Source organism: Zingiber officinale, chromosome 1B (genome assembly GCF_018446385.1).
Source record: "Zingiber officinale cultivar Zhangliang chromosome 1B, Zo_v1.1, whole genome shotgun sequence".
Lineage (NCBI taxonomy): Eukaryota > Viridiplantae > Streptophyta > Magnoliopsida > Zingiberales > Zingiberaceae > Zingiber > Zingiber officinale.
Window position 1 is genome coordinate 137502493 of NC_055986.1, and position 15013 is coordinate 137517505.

The window sequence follows — 15013 nt, forward strand, 5'->3', positions numbered from 1 at the left end:
ATTTATCATAATAGTTGGTGATAATTTTTTATAAAATCATATCGATCACCTTTAAAATTAATTAGATGGTAAAAATTTAATACCTAAATTTAAAAAAATTAAATAGTCTATATAAAATAAATATAATAAAAAATCTAATACCCTTACATGTTCGGTCAATAATATTATTTTGATTGTCCGGGGATTATGACACGGTGTTCAGACCTCTACGTGTGGATCTTATAGAAATCAAATGGTCGAGACTCAACTTTCGTGAATTTTATGAGAATTTTTCTCTAATAGATAGTGGGCTGTGAGTCTAAGAAAGCCTAGGAAATGAATGCCATTTTGGTTATTTTAAAGTTGTTTTCTAGGTACAACAGAAATATGTTCACTAATTTAATTTTAATAATTAAGAGAAAGAAAAGTAGAATTGACGTACGACTTCAGGTGGACGAGTCTTTTCACAATAAGATTCTGAAAATAAAGGCCTGTTAATTTCTATCAAAATGTTTTAAGTGTTTAATTAATTCATTAGAAATAATTAAAATCACATCATTGACTTGATGCAGATGTGACCTCGGTTTTATCTCGATCAGGAACATATGGCTGCAGTTCATTCTCATGTGGGGACAAAAGCAATTAATTATTCAAATATCAGTGTTATAAATCCTCGCAAATATTCTAGAAAAGTTAAGGAAAATAAAGTAAAAAATATATTAATTGCACTACTTTTTTGTTTTTGTTTTGCACAAAAATCAAAAGGCAATCCTTCCATTTTTGTCCAATTTAAATGAAGATTAAATAAGATGAATTGAATAGAATTAAATGTTTTGTCCTTATTATTATTATTATTATTATTATTTTAATTTTTTCTTTCCTATATCTGCCCAACAAAATAAATATCAGACAATTTTGAAGTTTAATTTTTCAAGAGTATTATTCTTTAAATTGATAAATAAGACAAAGTAAATGGTAAAAATTAAAAAGTGCTCTTTCTTGTCCATATCATCAAAATTTTTTTTTAATTATTAAAAAGTGTTTTGTTTATAATATTCTTTTCTATGCTAAAATAAACAAAAAAACTTAATTTAAAAATAAAAAATGGACTTATCATTTTTTTTATTTTTGTTAAAATTATTTTATTGATAAAATTTTACCATGAAAAGGTTTGAAAAAAAATCACAAATAGGGATGAATTTTCTAGTAAATCTAAGAGAATCATGTTACTTATTTTAACTAAAGATTTTATCTTAAAATTTAAATAGGATAATTAAAAAAATTTTATATTCAAAATTTTATATTTATAAATAATATTTTTTAAATTTAGAAAATAATTTTTATTTTTTAAATATTATAAAGGAAAAGAAAATAAATAAATAAATAATGAAAAATGGATAATCTTAACTTTTTTATTTCCATAATTTCTTCTGCTTTGAAAATTTGAAAATTTCCTATCATTTTTAGCAATCACCATGTCAGCCGACAATCTCCGTGCCAGATTCTCCTGGTCACGTGCACCAGCCATGGCAGGAACGTGGATGCCATTATGATCCCAGCATCCGTCGCGGCACCTAAAGCTCACTCGTCCTCTGGCTATTGGCGTTTCGAGATACAGTCTGTCCGAACCGAATCATCAAATCCCACGATCCCAGACTGTTGCCACTTCAAAGCTCGCGGACTCCGCTGCAGTTAATTATCCGCAAATGCACCATGTGGGGCCCACTCACTTAATGGGCTTATCAATGTCTTAAAAGAAAAAAAAAAACTTCATAAGAACCGAGCTTATCTGTCGTACTAATAAGCGAAGCTTCATATCAATTTGATAAGCTGATCTGAATATCAACTTGTCTTTCCCTTGCCTTTAAATACGACCCTGCTGCGTCGACAGTGGATATAGATTGCTTATTTCTTCTTTTCCCCTTCTCTTTCTTGCCGGTTAAGGAGCGGGATTGCCTTCTAAATTATTGGTGGTCGTCGCTTTGCTCGGATCGATCGTTGTCGCCGCCGTCTCCCTATATCTTCTTCGACTCGGAGGTGAGCTCGGATCGTCGCCCGCTTCTTTCCGCCTTTTTTTGGCGTTAGAATCGTCGCGTGAAAGTCTCAGCTTCATTTCTTCTGCCCGCACAATTTCCCCCTTTCTTCTTTCCTTCTTGTACTCTTATTTGCTCTCCTTCATCCTCAATTGGAAGTTTTTTGGAGTGCTTCCGCCGTTCTGCTGGAACCCTAGAAGTCCGGTGCTTCTCTCCGTTGCCGGTCTTAGATCTTGTTTGCAGCGAATGAAGGGTTTTGGTGGTGTATGCTTGTTCCTTGGTCATTCTCGCTTCTCGTTCCACTTTTGACCTGTTGAGATGCTTAACTCTGACTTCCACCTTGAATTGGACCGGCGGATTATCTCCAAAGATGGATCTTTTTGTGTTTTATGGCGTTGTTGAGTAGATCTGATTGTTGTATTTGATTTTTTTTTTTTACGATTAGGGTTTGGAGGAAGAGGTTAGTGGAACGAGATGTCATCACTCAGTAGAGAGCTGGTGTTTCTGATCCTGCAGTTCCTCGATGAGGAGAAGTTCAAGGAAACAGTTCACAAGTTGGTTTTGTTTTAAAAAAACTTCTGTTATTTGGTTGTTTGAGTAGCCTTTCTGTGTACCATTATGTGACTTCTTTTCAATCTTTGTGCGGTTTTGGGTGCAGGCTTGAACAAGAGTCTGGCTTCTATTTCAATATGAAGTATTTTGAGGATGAGGTGCATAATGGGAATTGGGATAATGTAGAGAAATATCTCTCTGGCTTCACTAAGGTTGATGACAATCGGTACTCCATGAAGATTTTCTTCGAAATACGGAAGCAAAAGTATCTTGAAGCATTGGACAAGTAGGCTCCGGTTTTGGTTCTTTTGATTTGATATTTCTGAGAAATTAATCTCCAAACTTATTTTTCCTTCGAAAATTATTTTTTCCATCCTAGACATGACCGGTCTAAGGCAGTTGAAATCCTTGTGAAAGATTTGAAGGTCTTTGCCTCATTTAATGAGGAGCTATTTAAGGAAATTACTCAGCTTCTAACTCTAGAGAACTTCAGGTTTGAACTTTGAACCTTTTATATTCAACTAGCATAAACTTTTACTGAGACTTTCTTGTTTCTGATGTGCTAAACATATTTTTCAGGGAAAATGAGCAACTTTCAAAGTATGGGGATACAAAATCAGCAAGGACAATCATGCTTGTTGAACTCAAGAAGCTAATTGAAGCAAATCCCCTCTTTCGAGATAAACTACAGTTCCCAAACCTAAAAAATTCTCGGTTACGCACCTTAATTAACCAGAGGTATGAATCCTCAATTTGGTCAATCTCAAAGTGCTTCATCTTCACGTTGATAAGTTTGTTATATCTATTAACAATTTAGGAAGTACTATTTACAATCTTAAAAGTACTCTGATGATTAATTCTCTCTAGAGTATTGTAATCTTAACATGTTGGATTACAAGCAATTTGAGATTGTACATAATTTTTTATTTTTCTGCCATTTTCTTTATTAATTGTAAAAAAAGTTTTCTTTGTGTTTCTCAATGGATGCCACTTGTCGCATCGAAATCAAAATGTTAAGCATGTTATAAATCCTCCTATTTGTAAATTGAAGTTTTCTAGTTTTTGGAGTTGGAAAATTTTCAACCTAATTGTGTGTTTCTGTCATTTTCATCATTACTTGGGCGTTGGGCTGAGTATTTGGTTAAAACCAAACCGAATAAACTTAATTTTTCTGAATTAACCGAACCGACCAAATTTTCCAATAAAAATCAAACAAACCAAACTAATAAATTAACCAAATTTATGGGAGATTTACCGATTAATTAGGGATTTATAGGTTCACTTATGGAATTTACCGATTAGTTTTTTCTATTTTGGTTTATTTAGTTTATTTGATTTTTTTAAATAAAACTGAAATTCCGAAATAACCTAACCAAATTTTTAAATTTGGTCGGTTCAGTCGGTTTTTTCGGTTTAACTGAACTTTTGCTCACCCTTAGTATGCAAAAATCAACATAATAATGTTTGGTGTATGTGTGTAGAAGAAAATGATTATATATGTTCCTTATGATTTATTTCTATGTTCATGTTTAAATAATTCAAACTATATTATGAATATGATAGTTATTTTAACTTTTAATCTCTTAGAAGCTTCTCCATTATCAAATACAGATTTATCAAAGAGTAACATGGTTAGCTATTGGATGAGATATCTAGATAATAAATGTTGGTCTAGGTAGTGCACACTATGAAATCATGAACATGAGCTTGATATGGTGCATTTAACTATTTAAGAGAGTGTTTTTTGGTTTCCAGTTGCCTGTTGCGTTGGTTTTAACTTTCAACTCTGGAGTATCTGGTATGTGTTGATGAGTATTTGATTCACTAATAATTTATGTTTGGCAGTTTAAACTGGCAGCATCAGCTGTGCAAAAATCCTAGGCCAAATCCAGATATAAAAACCCTTTTTGTTGATCATTCATGTGGGCAACCGAATGGTGCTCTTGCTCCATCACCAGTAAACAATCCACTGCTTGGAACCATGCCCAAAGCAGGAGGTTTTCCTCCATTGGGTGCTCATGGGGTAATTTTCCTATGTTTAATATAAGTGCTATTCACTATGAGAATTAAGTTTTATTACTGACTTGTTTCTTTCCAGCCTTTTCAACCTGCTCCAGCACCTGTTCCTACACCTCTTGCGGGTTGGATGTCTAATCCTTCAGCTGTAACCCATCCGGCTGTCTCTGGTGGACCTATTGGTCTCAATGCACCTACAAATCCTGGTAGTGTGCTGCACTGTGATTGCTAGTGCCAGAAGATTAGTGGTGATAACTTAAGAAATGTTTTGTTCTTGAATGCAGTTGCAATTTTAAAACATCCAAGGACACCTCCAACTGCCAACCCTCCAATTGATTATGCATCTGCAGATTCTGACCATGTATCGAAAAGAACAAGGCCCCTTGGGATATCTGACGAGGTCTGCTCAATGTTTCTGTTCTATGAAAATTTCTTTTTTGTTCTGGACCTGTGATAGATTCTGTTGGTTGCTTGGTGATCCTTTCTCTAATTTTGGACTACATAATTCAGGTAAATCTGCCTGTCAATATACTGCCAGTTTCCTATCCTCAGAACCATAACCAGGCTACATTTTCGCTGGAGGACTTGCCAAAAACAGTTATGCGAACACTGAGCCAAGGATCAAACCCTATGAGCATGGATTTTCATCCAATCCAGCAAACTATTCTTCTCGGTATTTCTTTTCAGTAAATTACTGTTTCCATGCTTATTTTCTTTTGAGGCTTTAGCACTTAATGTTCATTGCCCTTTGATTTGGTTTTTTTTTGGTTGGCATTTCATAGTCGGTACAAATGTTGGTGAGATTGCATTATGGGATGTCGGCACTAGGGACAGATTAATTCTTAAAAACTTCAAGGTTTGGGAGCTTGGTACTTGCTCCATGTCCCTGCAGGTCTGATTTCTCTTCATTGATGTTACGAATCGCTGTTTTGTTCGGTTTGTGATGTTCTTTTTAACATCTCTGTACTTCCCAGACTTCTTTGGTTAAGGATCCTGCTGTGTCAGTTAATCGCATCATATGGAGTCCTGATGGCGCCTTGTTTGGTAAGCTAATTTTGTACAGCGAAACAAATAAGACTTGATGATGCTTATTGTAATATCTCTAAATTATTGTGTAGGTGTTGCTTACTCAAGGCACATTGTTCAAATATATTCTTACCATGGTGGTGATGATATTAGACAGCACTTGGAGGTTTGAAGATCATTAGATGCATTTTATAATTAATTGCTTGCTCCGTTTAACCTTTTTTGTGACTTTTGATATTCAAATAACAGATTGATGCTCATGTTGGTGGTGTCAATGATATTGCATTTGCTCATCCCAATAAGCAGCTTGCTATAATCACCTGTGGAGATGACAAAACAATTAGGGTGGGTATAGAACTGTGAATTTGTGCAGTATTTGTTCTTTCTTTCTTGATGCTTTTATCTAAGTTTGTGGTACATTAGGTGTGGGATGCAACTAGTGGTACAAAACAGTACACCTTTGAAGGTCACGAGTCACCTGTTTACTCTGTTTGTCCACATCACAAAGAAAACATTCAGGTGGTTAAATTGCTTAGACTTTAATTTTCTGTGAAATTGATCTTAACGCTGGAATTACTTATCATCTTAGCTTTTTTCCTTGTTGAATTTTCAAGGATTGTTAACCTTTTGCTTCTTTTACTTGCAGTTCATCTTTTCAACAGCATTGGATGGAAAAATAAAGGCATGGTTGTATGACAATTTGGGATCCAGAGTGGATTATGATGCTCCAGGACACTGGTGCACTACAATGTCTTATAGTGCAGATGGCTCAAGGTACATTTCCAAGACTCTTGGGCCTTTTGGGACAAGCTAACATGTATTGGTTCTATCATCCTCACCATTTAGGCATTTCCTCATTTTTTAGGCTCTTTTCATGTGGGACAAGTAAAGAAGGGGAGACATTCATTGTTGAGTGGAATGAAAGTGAAGGAGCCGTGAAGAGGACCTACCAAGGTTTCCGGAAACGTTCTTTGGGAGTTGTGCAATTTGATACTACTAGAAACCGGTTTCTGGCTGCTGGTGACGAATTTCTGATCAAATTCTGGGATATGGATAATATCAATCTTCTAACTACTGTTGATGCTGATGGTGGCCTACCAGTAATCTCTGTTCTTTTTTTGACTTCTTATGATAAACTCTTATAGAAGAAGTCTTATGTATCAACTTTCAACTTAGGCAAGTCCAAGGATGAGATTCAACAAGGAAGGAACACTATTGGCTGTTTCCACTCATGATAATGGAATTAAAATTTTGGCAAATGGTGATGGAATCCGCCTTTTGCGCACACTTGAAAACCGCTCCTTTGATGCTTCTAGGGCTGTTTCAGAGACTGCAACTAAGGTACCTTTTCGTGAATTAGGGCTAACTACTTGCCTTATTGCATGAAACGAGATGAATTAGTTGATGTTTTTGTTTCCTGATATAGCCTATTGTAAGCCCATTGTCTGCTGCTGCTGTTGCAACTACTTCTGGCATAACTGATAGAACTGCCCCACCAATGGCATTAGCTGGAATGGTCTCTGAATTTTGGTTTTCATTCTAAACTATAGTATAATTTATTTTCATCTTGTCCAATTTTTAAATTCCGGTTCTAACATTGTTTTGAAATTGATAGAATGGTGATGTCAGAAACATGGTTGATGTCAAACCAAGAATTGCTGATGAATCAATGGAAAAATCAAAGATCTGGAAGCTTACTGAAGTCAATGAACCAGCTCAATGCCGATCTTTAAGGCTCCCAGATAGTCTTAGGACAAGCAAGGTTAGATCTCTATAGTTTACAATTTCATGCGTAACATTGTATAGTGATTGTGTTGTATATTGAATGTGTATTTAGGCGAATATTATAAAAAACAAGAAAATACTGTTCGATATGATAATATATCAATACAAGTGAATAGTTTGACATTCTTGTAGTTATAATATATTGAAATTTGCACCAATGTGAAAGATGCGTATGATGTTTGTACTTAAACTTTGTTTTCTTCTTTTCATTGGTTATATTTTTCTAACAAATATCTGATTGGACATAGGGTCAACATCATGAATCTTTTCTTGGGATCAAACAAGTAAATATTATGTTCAATAATCCTGGATTTGCCTGCTGTTAGGTGGAGTTCCATGTGTCAAAAACTTTTTCTTGTGGATCTATTATATAATCACCAAATATTGTCAACATACTTTGGTTTCTTTGTAGAACTGAAAACTAGTAAGTCAGCAACCTATGTCCATATCTCCTATTTGCGTCTGCTTGAGAAATATGTCCAGAAGCGAGTCTGGACATTTTTGAATTATTTCACAATCAATTATATTTTCTGTTGCTTTTCGCTGATTTGAAGGAAAGGTGTTTTAGTATCTATGTGCGCAATTTGTTTACATTTCATGTGCTTAGTGAAATAGTTGCTCAGTTGAAGTTGTATATTAAATGAGATAATCTGGTAGGCTAATGAAGCTAATGTTGTTTCTATTTCTCATCTATTCTGACTGCTCTAATAAACCTGTTAGATCAATTTCAATCTTCACTGAAGATTTAAGTGATTGGATACTAGGGAAGAAAGAACATTATTTGAAAGTCCTTACTAGAACTTTATATTACAGATTTCAAGACTAATTTACACCAATTCTGGGGTTGCCATTTTGGCTTTAGCTTCAAATGCAATTCACCTTCTCTGGAAGTGGCCTCGTAATGAACGTCATTCAAGTGGAAAGGTGAAGATATGACAAATACTTCAACAAAGTACCATCTTTTCTATGTCACTATAAAAAGTCATTTTCAGTTTGCTAATTATATGCTATTGTAGGCAACAACAGGTGTTGCTCCTCAGTTGTGGCAACCACCAAGTGGCATATTGATGACTAATGAAATAACTGATACAAATCCCGAAGAAGCAGTCCACTGCTTTGCACTTTCAAAGAATGATTCTTATGTTATGTCAGCATCAGGAGGGAAGATATCCCTATTTAACATGATGACATTTAAGGTTAGCTGTATATCATATAACAAAACACAGGTCATGTTATATTCTGGATTTGACAATTTTGTACTTCATGGCAGACTATGACAACATTCATGGCACCTCCACCTGCAGCTACTTTTCTTGCATTTCATCCACAAGACAATAATATAATTGCTATAGGAATGGAAGATTCCACTATTCAGATCTATAATGTCCGAGTTGATGAGGTACTTTCCTATGGCAGCAGCATGTGATAGTTAAGTAATGAATTTTATAACCTACAGAATTATTCTTATGCAGGTCAAGAGCAAAATTAGAGGCCACTCTAAGAGAATTACAGGTCTTGCCTTTTCAAGTGTTCTGAATGTGTTGGTGTCATCTGGAGCTGATGCGCAGGTTATTCACTGTTCTTGTCTTACTATAAATAAATAATAGTACATACTGCGTACAATTTGGTAATTCTGCACTTGTGTTTGATAGGGTTTTAGTACAGCACTAAGGAGCTGGCATGCCATAGGCTTTCTCATCTTCAAATGTAATGTTCCTTTTTTCCTTGCAGCTTTGTGTGTTTGGAACTGATGGGTGGGAAAAACAGAGAAGCAGACTTTTGCAAATTCCTTCTGGGCGTACATCAGCAGCAATCTCAGACACCCGTGTTCAGTTCCATCAGGATCAGATACACTTCCTAGCCGTGCATGAGACCCATATTGCTTTATATGAAACTACTAAATTAGAAAGTGTGAAGCAGGTATTTGCATTACATTGTGAATGCTGCTACCTTATAGGTCATGATATATTCAAAAACAGTGAACCTTTCTCTTTCAGTGGTCTCCTCGTGAAGGTTCTGCACCCATTTCACATGCGACATTCTCTTGCGATAGTCAGTTGATATATGCTAGTTTCTTAGATGCCACAATATGTATATTCAATGCCACCAATCTCACTCTACGATGTCGAATCCTTCCAGCTGCTTATCTGGTTGGAAATTCCAGGTATGTTAAAGAATCTATGTTTGTTTTCTACTGTTTAATCTCTCATCAGCAATTTGCACAATGGATGCAAGGCTAGACATGAACCTTTGTGATAACCATTATCAAGCAGTAACTGAATGTGAACTTGCAGTTGTTCCTGTAGTTCTTCAGCATCATAGAAAAATTTGCCAGTTATGTAAATAACCACATTGTAGGAGTCAAATTTTTGCTTTCTCAATGCCTTCTACTGTAGTCTGCCACATATGATTGTTGTTCAATACTTAGACTGAAGTGTGTACTTGAGATTTCCTATGGAGGATTCATGTCTTTTTTTTTAATTTCTTTTTGACAGCTCAACTGTATATCCACTAGTGGTTGCTGCCCATCCATCAGAACCAAATCAATTTGCCTTGGGCATGACAGATGGTGGAGTATATGTATTAGAGCCATTAGAATCAGAAGGGAAATGGGGTGTCAATCCACCCGCTGAGAATGGATCAGCAAGTAGTATGTCCATCACACCCCCTTCTGGAACCTCTAATTCAGATCAACCACAGAGGTGATGGATTCTATTAGAAGCACAAAATTTAACCCTTTTCCTCTAACAGAGGTATGCAGCAGTATCTAAGATGATCCCTACTTTAGTGTGTCTGCCCCTTGATTACATAACACTAACTTCTATTTTCCCTTTTTCATCCGCAGTGGTCTAGTCCTAAAAAGGAGTATTAGGGGGTAGGTCCTACGAGCAGCAGAGGGATTTCTGCAGTAGCTTTTCCTTGTCTGTTGTCTTTACTTGTACGTTGCAAAAGAAAGATTCAATGGCAGAATTGATTATGTTGTTTATGTAATGTAAAGGTTGTTTATGATATGGATCAGAACCCAGAAATCTGATGTATGTTTGAATTGCAATCTCTCCCAGGTAGCTATTTGATTGACTTCAAAGTTTATGCTCCGTTGTTGATCTAAATTTATCATCTTGTTCAGGGAGAGTATTGGTGGTGTTCTACTTATTGTACCTTGGGATCCGACATGGAGTTCATGCAAAACATGCGCAAGTATAACAAATTGTTGACTGGTTTGATTTCTCAGACAAATTGATACAATATGCACATAATGTAATCGTTTTTTTCTTTCAATTCTCATCTTACTTTCGGATTGCCTCTTGTTAAATTAGCTTGATCATTCTCAGGAGCACACCATTAGGCCACTGTTAAAATAATTGATATTCTTTTAGTTTTAACTTGTTGGGTTCCATGCCTTGGAAGAAATTGATTTGAATATTGCATTAAAATATCACAGTTGACTACTCTTGATGTAGATTTGAAGTTAATATGAGATTCATATACTAAAGTTGATATTATCAAATCATTATAAGAATTGAGTTAAACGGAAAAGGTAACACAAATTTGTTGCTGATCAATCAAAGAAAATTACTTTATAAACCTTCATTGCTAGCTGATAGTGAAAAAGAAATATTCTGCAGTAATAGTGATTAGATTCTGCATCAAAAGCACTTTAATATTAGCCAAATCATCATAACTTTTTAAAACGTTTTAAATGCTACAATATGAAACATTTTCTCTAAAATTTCTCAACATTAGTTAGTGTGACGCAATCCACTTCACCCAAATCAAAAGTACGAAAGAAGTTGTGCAGTTTGTTTTTGCATTTTGAAAACTTGAAATTATTCTTCAATCATACAAGAATGCAATATAATGCAGTATGAAGCCAGGTGTACTTGCCCATGAGCAATATGAAAATAATTATCGTAAAAGTAATTCATAATTATAATTGTGGTGTATTGTGAAGAAACACTTGAGATGCAAACATCTAAACAAAGCTACATTTTATATTTTTATCGTCGTTCCTCGGAATCATTACGTGTTTCTTTCTCATCCGTTAATATATTTTTTCATAGTACCTCATCCCTTGGACACATTGAGTCTGTCGACTTTCTTTCGTGCCGTTCTTCTCGCTAGCTACGTTTTTCGCTCGACTTCTTGTGCTCTTAAGTTCCTGCACACTTAGACACAAGGACATGAAAATATAACAGGACCTAACTTGACTTGATTGATCACATTAAAACTATCATGGGGTACTAACAATCTTTCTCTTTTTGATATGAATAACCCAAGTTAAGTTAGGGTAAATCAAATATAAATAACAGTAAGGTAATAAATATAAATTTTATAATTTCTAATAATATGTAAAAAAAATAATGTTATCCTCCCTTAGACTTAACCTTTAATTCTCCCCCTTTGATCACATTAAAAATATGAGTAAAGTAAGAATATAACTTGAAAAAAGTAGCGTCCAAGGGATAAAAAAAAACGTGGACTAATATCTAAAAAAATTAATTTAAAAAATATATTTAGACTTGAAATTTTTTGAAAGTTTTATAACAGTTAAACTAATATATTTAAAGTAGATAATAAATTTTTCACAAAAGATTAAAATTATCTTAAGTGAAAATAAATTATTTTTGGCATAAATACATATTTTTAAAAAATAATTAAAAATAGTTATTAACTTTGAAAAATCATGAAATATTTTCTGTATAATAGTAAATAAATTTTTAGAAAAAATAAATTTTAAAGATTTGAATTTTTTAAAAAATTTTAATGTTAAAATTTTATATTTGGATAAATAATTCATAGAAAATTCATCGATCAAAATATTTCAGAAAAATTTTCTTAGATAGAAAAAAAGATAAAGTTTCACAGAAAAATAAATTTTACAAAAAAATGACATTGCAAGATATTTTTAAATTGAAGAATATGATTTTGTTAAAAAATTCATAGAAAATAATACACAAAATATTTGAAAGTTTTCTATAGATGAGTAATGCAATTTTATTTCTTGAAAAAATTTAATTTTAATTAATTTATAATAGAAATTATGTAGAACAATTTATTTGATAATTCTAAGTAAGAATATGAAATCAAATTAAAAATAAAACATGTATAATGATTTTTTAATTTAAGCATGATTTTGGAAACCAATATAGGTTCCTTTCAACTGGGTTAATCAAAAGTTTCTTAGGGATATATTTTGTTGACAATTTTTTGATTTGGCCCTTATGATATCTAAAGTGTCAGTTTAATCCTTGATAATTTTTGAAGTTAGAAATAGCTATATTCGAACATGGAGAATTCTTTAGATTCTCTATTTCTATTTTAAATTTTTATCTTGTTAAAATCTTCTGGTCAACAAGATGTTGCTAAGGTTAATTTTAATTCTTCATTTTCTTTTTCTAATTTACAGGCATTTTCAGATAATATTTTTATAAACTGAAATAACTTATCAGGAGATAAAGACCATATCTGACTTACCTAGTCGATTTCGTAATCAAAAGCTCCCCGTGAAGTGCTGTTTCCTTATGATGTTGCTCCTCCTTCATCGATACTCTCTGCAGGAGCTTAGGAGCACAGGAAGTCGAGTGGAAGATGTGGCTAGCGAGAAGGACAACATGAGAGAGAGCCGACGGGCTCAGTGTATCCGAGGGACGAGGTGCCACGGAAGAGTACACCAGTGGACGAGAAGAATGTAAGAGACGTTCGAAGAACGAGAAGCCGGGGAGGAAGGTTACTCGAGGAGAAGGCCGGAAATTGGGTTTGGGCGAGCCCTATTCTGGATAGCCGAAATCACCGTAGCGAGCGGAGTCGGAGCGGAAGACTCGGACCGAAGCGAGCAGAACCGGAGCAGAGGGCCCGGACCAAAAAAGTCAACACTGTTGACTTTGGTGGTCCGGGCGCCAGAAGTCAACTTTTATCAAGTTTGCCGTGTACGTTGACCGACGCGTCGGGGATAAAATTCTATCCCACTCCAGGCGCCCTGAATAGTGCTATAAATATAACTCTGATTTCAATAGATCAGACAACAACTTGTAATTCTTTTCTTTCTATTCTACTATTTATTGTGAGCTGCTAACGTTGTAAGAGGCTGCTCCGCCCGAAGGAGATCTTCATAAAGTGTGCTTCATTTTTCTTAGATTAGCAATCTTCTGATTGCAAATCAAGTAATTCTCCTTGTGTTTTTGTCTGTTTAATTAGTCTCTTAACTTTTATTACAAATACTCATAATTAAGCTATAAGTCGAGAAAAGGTTGAGTTTATTTTTAATTGTCTTTATGAGCTTAACTTTTATTTTTACAAGTACTCATAATCAAGTAATTCTCCTTGCGACTTTGAGATTCGTTTAATAATCAAGTATGATTTTGTAGTTCTTATGAATCAAAACGGAGAGGAGAAGGAGGAGAGTCTTTGGACGAAGAAAGAACAAAATGATTCCGTAGCAAATAACAGAGCGGAATATCACTTGCTGAGTGTGCTGCCGCCTCAAGAAGTCAACCGTATCGGGAGCTACTCGTCAGCCAAAGAACTCTGGGAAAAATTCCTGGAACTCCACGAAGGCACATCCAAAGCCAAGCTCACAAGACGAGACATACTTCAGAACAAACTGACGAGTATACGTCTAGAAAGAGGTGAGAAGGTAGCCGATCTACACGCGAAGGTCAAAGAACTAATCACCAGACTCGAAAACCTCGGTGAAACGGAGCCAAATTATAACACTAAATGCAAACAAGAAGGATGAACACGAGTCAGACTCAGAAGAAGATCAAGAAGCTTACATGGTAAGGAAATTCAGAAAATTCTTTAGATCTAACAAATTTAAAGAAATGCAGAATAGGAAAAATCCAAGAAATAGAAGAAGGGTTCGTTGCTACCAGTGTCAAAAGGAAAGACACATAAAAGAGGATTGCCCAAAACTCAAAAAGGAAAAAGGGAAGATCCCTAAGAAAAATAAGTACAAGACTCTAAAGGCTACTTGAGACGACAACTCATCATTTGAGTCAGAAATAGAAGAATATGCCGGACTAGCACTTATGGTGAGCCATGAAGAGCAAAACACCTCAGCAGCCAACATCGATGAAGGGGGAGCAACTTTAGATGAATGCAATGAAGCAGGGGGAGAGTCAGGTTTCAAGTCTGATATGGTAAGTGAGGTATGCCTCTTACCTCCTGATCAGCTCTATTTTGGTATTAAATTTATGGCAAAATCAATGTGGAAGTTAAAAAGTAAAAATGATAAATTAAAAATTGAAAACTTAGAAATAAAAAGAATTTTAGCAAAATCATGCATAATAGAAGATTTTGAAAAAATAAAACTTAAAAAATGCTAAATTAAAAGAAGAAATAAAAAACTTAAAAAATTCTTCATGTTCAAATATTTCTGATTTAAAGATTAGAAACTATAAAGGATTAAACTAGTACTATAGATTTCACAAAGGTCAGATCAGAAAAGTAACAAAATCTTATATCCCTAAAAAATACCTGATTAACCCTACAGGAAGGAACTTATATTGGGTTCCAAAAATTTGTTTAAATTAAAAGTGAAATTAGACTTAGGGCTTTTAGATATAAGATTAAATATTTGAATTCATTAAAAGGTTTTATCTAGAAGTGGTTGATGATCCAAT

The 15013-nt window shown here is 34.4% G+C and overlaps 1 protein-coding gene across 1 annotated transcript; it reads left to right on the plus strand.

Annotated features, from left to right (window-relative positions):
• Positions 1-1873: 1873 nt before the first annotated feature.
• On the plus strand, positions 1874-10445 carry LOC121981471 (protein TPR3). The gene is made up of 27 exons (XM_042534005.1): positions 1874-2016; positions 2458-2566; positions 2671-2850; positions 2944-3057; positions 3144-3302; positions 4410-4587; positions 4663-4786; positions 4865-4980; positions 5091-5253; positions 5363-5472; positions 5555-5624; positions 5699-5772; positions 5856-5951; positions 6030-6125; positions 6253-6380; positions 6472-6706; positions 6783-6947; positions 7033-7122; positions 7222-7368; positions 8205-8315; positions 8408-8587; positions 8662-8790; positions 8864-8959; positions 9123-9311; positions 9389-9555; positions 9887-10144; positions 10237-10445. The coding sequence occupies exons 2-26, from the start codon at positions 2487-2489 to the stop codon at positions 10095-10097; spliced, it is 3408 nt and encodes a 1135-aa protein (XP_042389939.1). The 5' UTR covers positions 1874-2016; positions 2458-2486; the 3' UTR covers positions 10098-10144; positions 10237-10445.
• The last annotated feature ends 4568 nt before the right edge of the window (positions 10446-15013 follow it).

Excerpts from the sequence above, each read along its gene's own strand:
- LOC121981471 (XM_042534005.1), top strand. The coding sequence starts at position 2,487 with ATGTCATCACTCAGTAGAGAGCTGGTGTTTCTGATCCTGCAGTTCCTC. Across the intron at positions 3,303-4,409 it reads CGCACCTTAATTAACCAGAG|TTTAAACTGGCAGCATCAGC; the intron begins GTATGAATCCTC and ends TATGTTTGGCAG. Across the intron at positions 7,369-8,204 it reads ATAGTCTTAGGACAAGCAAG|ATTTCAAGACTAATTTACAC; the intron begins GTTAGATCTCTA and ends TTTATATTACAG.